The 1527-nt window shown below is 64.3% G+C and overlaps 1 protein-coding gene across 1 annotated transcript; it reads right to left on the bottom strand.

Moving 5' to 3' along the window:
* Nucleotides 1-1230, bottom strand: ATP5MC2 (ATP synthase membrane subunit c locus 2; the record flags this gene model as incomplete). The annotated part of the gene is made up of 4 exons (XM_082011777.1): nt 1-115; nt 196-356; nt 578-655; nt 1192-1230. The coding sequence occupies 4 exons, from the start codon at nt 1228-1230 to the stop codon at nt 1-3; spliced, it is 393 nt and encodes a 130-aa protein (XP_081867903.1).
* Nucleotides 1231-1527: the final 297 nt, after the last annotated feature.

The raw sequence follows: 1527 nt of genomic DNA on the forward strand, positions 1-1527 counted from the left end.
TCACATGGCGAAGAGGATGAGGAAGGCCACCATGAGGCAGAAGAGCCCCATGGCCTCGGAGAGGGCAAAGCCCAAGATGGCGTAGGAGAAGAGCTGCTGTTTAAGCGAGGGGTTCCTGCAGGGAGAGGAGAGGCCGGTCAGCGGAGGTGCAGCCAGCCCCAACCCCCATTTCCACCCCCCAGTGTCCCCCCTGACCTGGCATAGCCGATGATGAGGCTGCCGAAGACGGTGCCGATGCCAGCCCCAGAGCCGGCCACCCCGACGGTGGCAGCGCCGGCACCGATGAACTTGGCGGCAGTGTCAATGTCCCGGTGGGCCGCACTCATCTGGATGGCCCGGTGGGCGCCTGGCCGTGCCTAAGGGGACAGACAGGAGCAGGCAACAGGGTGTGGGGGGGTGGGGAACCTCAGCCCAGCCCCTGCCCCAGGCCTCAGTTTCCTCCTGTCGAGCTCCCAGCAGCCTCTCAGGCAGCCCCAGGGTGGGCAGGGGGCAAAGTCACAACCCTGCGCCCCTCTCAGAGCCGGTGCTCAGCACCCCCAGCACACCCGTGTCCCCCAGTCCGAGCCGGGTGCGTTACCTGCTCTGTCCGGCCCTCGGGGTTGCTCAGCACAGAGGCTGAAAGGGGCTGGCACAGCACCCGCGAGCTCCTCCTCACCTGCAAAGCACGGCCACCCTCAGAATTGGGGTGGGACACCCCACCCCACGTGGCCCCAGGGCAGCAAAACTCCACCCGGGATCCCCTGAGGCCACCACTGCCACCTCTGGTAACCCTCAAACCTGCTCAGCCCCTCGGGGCACCCTGTGAGCTGGCAGCACCCAGCCGGGAGAGCCTGTCCCGGCACCTGGCACCAAAGCTGAGCTCCCAGGCACCCCACGGCTGCAGGCGTCGTTGTACGGATCCTGCGTGCCGCCGGGGCCAGCACCCAGCCAAAGGCGCTTTACTCCCAGCGCCGTATCCACCTCTGTATGGGTAATTAGTATCCGTCAAGGGATGGCAAACGATCTTTAACCAGAGCAGCGGAGCGCTCGGGGCTCTGCTCACCTTCAGTGCGGCCCAGGGTGGCTCTAAACCTGCAAAAGTGTCCCCAAACCTCTCCCCCCTGTCTCCAAGTGGGGCACATGTTACCCCCTGAACACCCTCGTCCCGTGGAGGGGACATTCAGGGCAAAGAAGGGCTTTGTCACTACTCACTAGCGCAGGAGTGGAGATGAACTTTGCACAGGTGTACATGGCGAGGGACGGAGGGACACACGTGCAGGACACGGCTGGAAAAGACACACGGACACTGGGCATGAGGAGCTGCAGCACGTGGGATCCAGCCTCACGGATGTGCGGTGGTTCCCGGGACAGGCAGGGGACTTGGGGACACACAGGAGGTCTGAGCCATGCGGGAATGGCAGGGCAGGACACGTCTTTTTCACCCAGTTGACAGCTCCTGGCTGAGTGCCACCATGGAGTCAGTTTGGGGCTCAGGAATTTGGGGTCCTGGAGTTGCTCCAGTGCAAGTCCTGGGGGGTTTCACCCACC

This window comes from Phaethon aethereus, assembly GCF_964289735.1.
Source record: "Phaethon aethereus genome assembly, chromosome: 29".
NCBI classification, from domain to species: Eukaryota; Metazoa; Chordata; class Aves; order Phaethontiformes; family Phaethontidae; genus Phaethon; species Phaethon aethereus.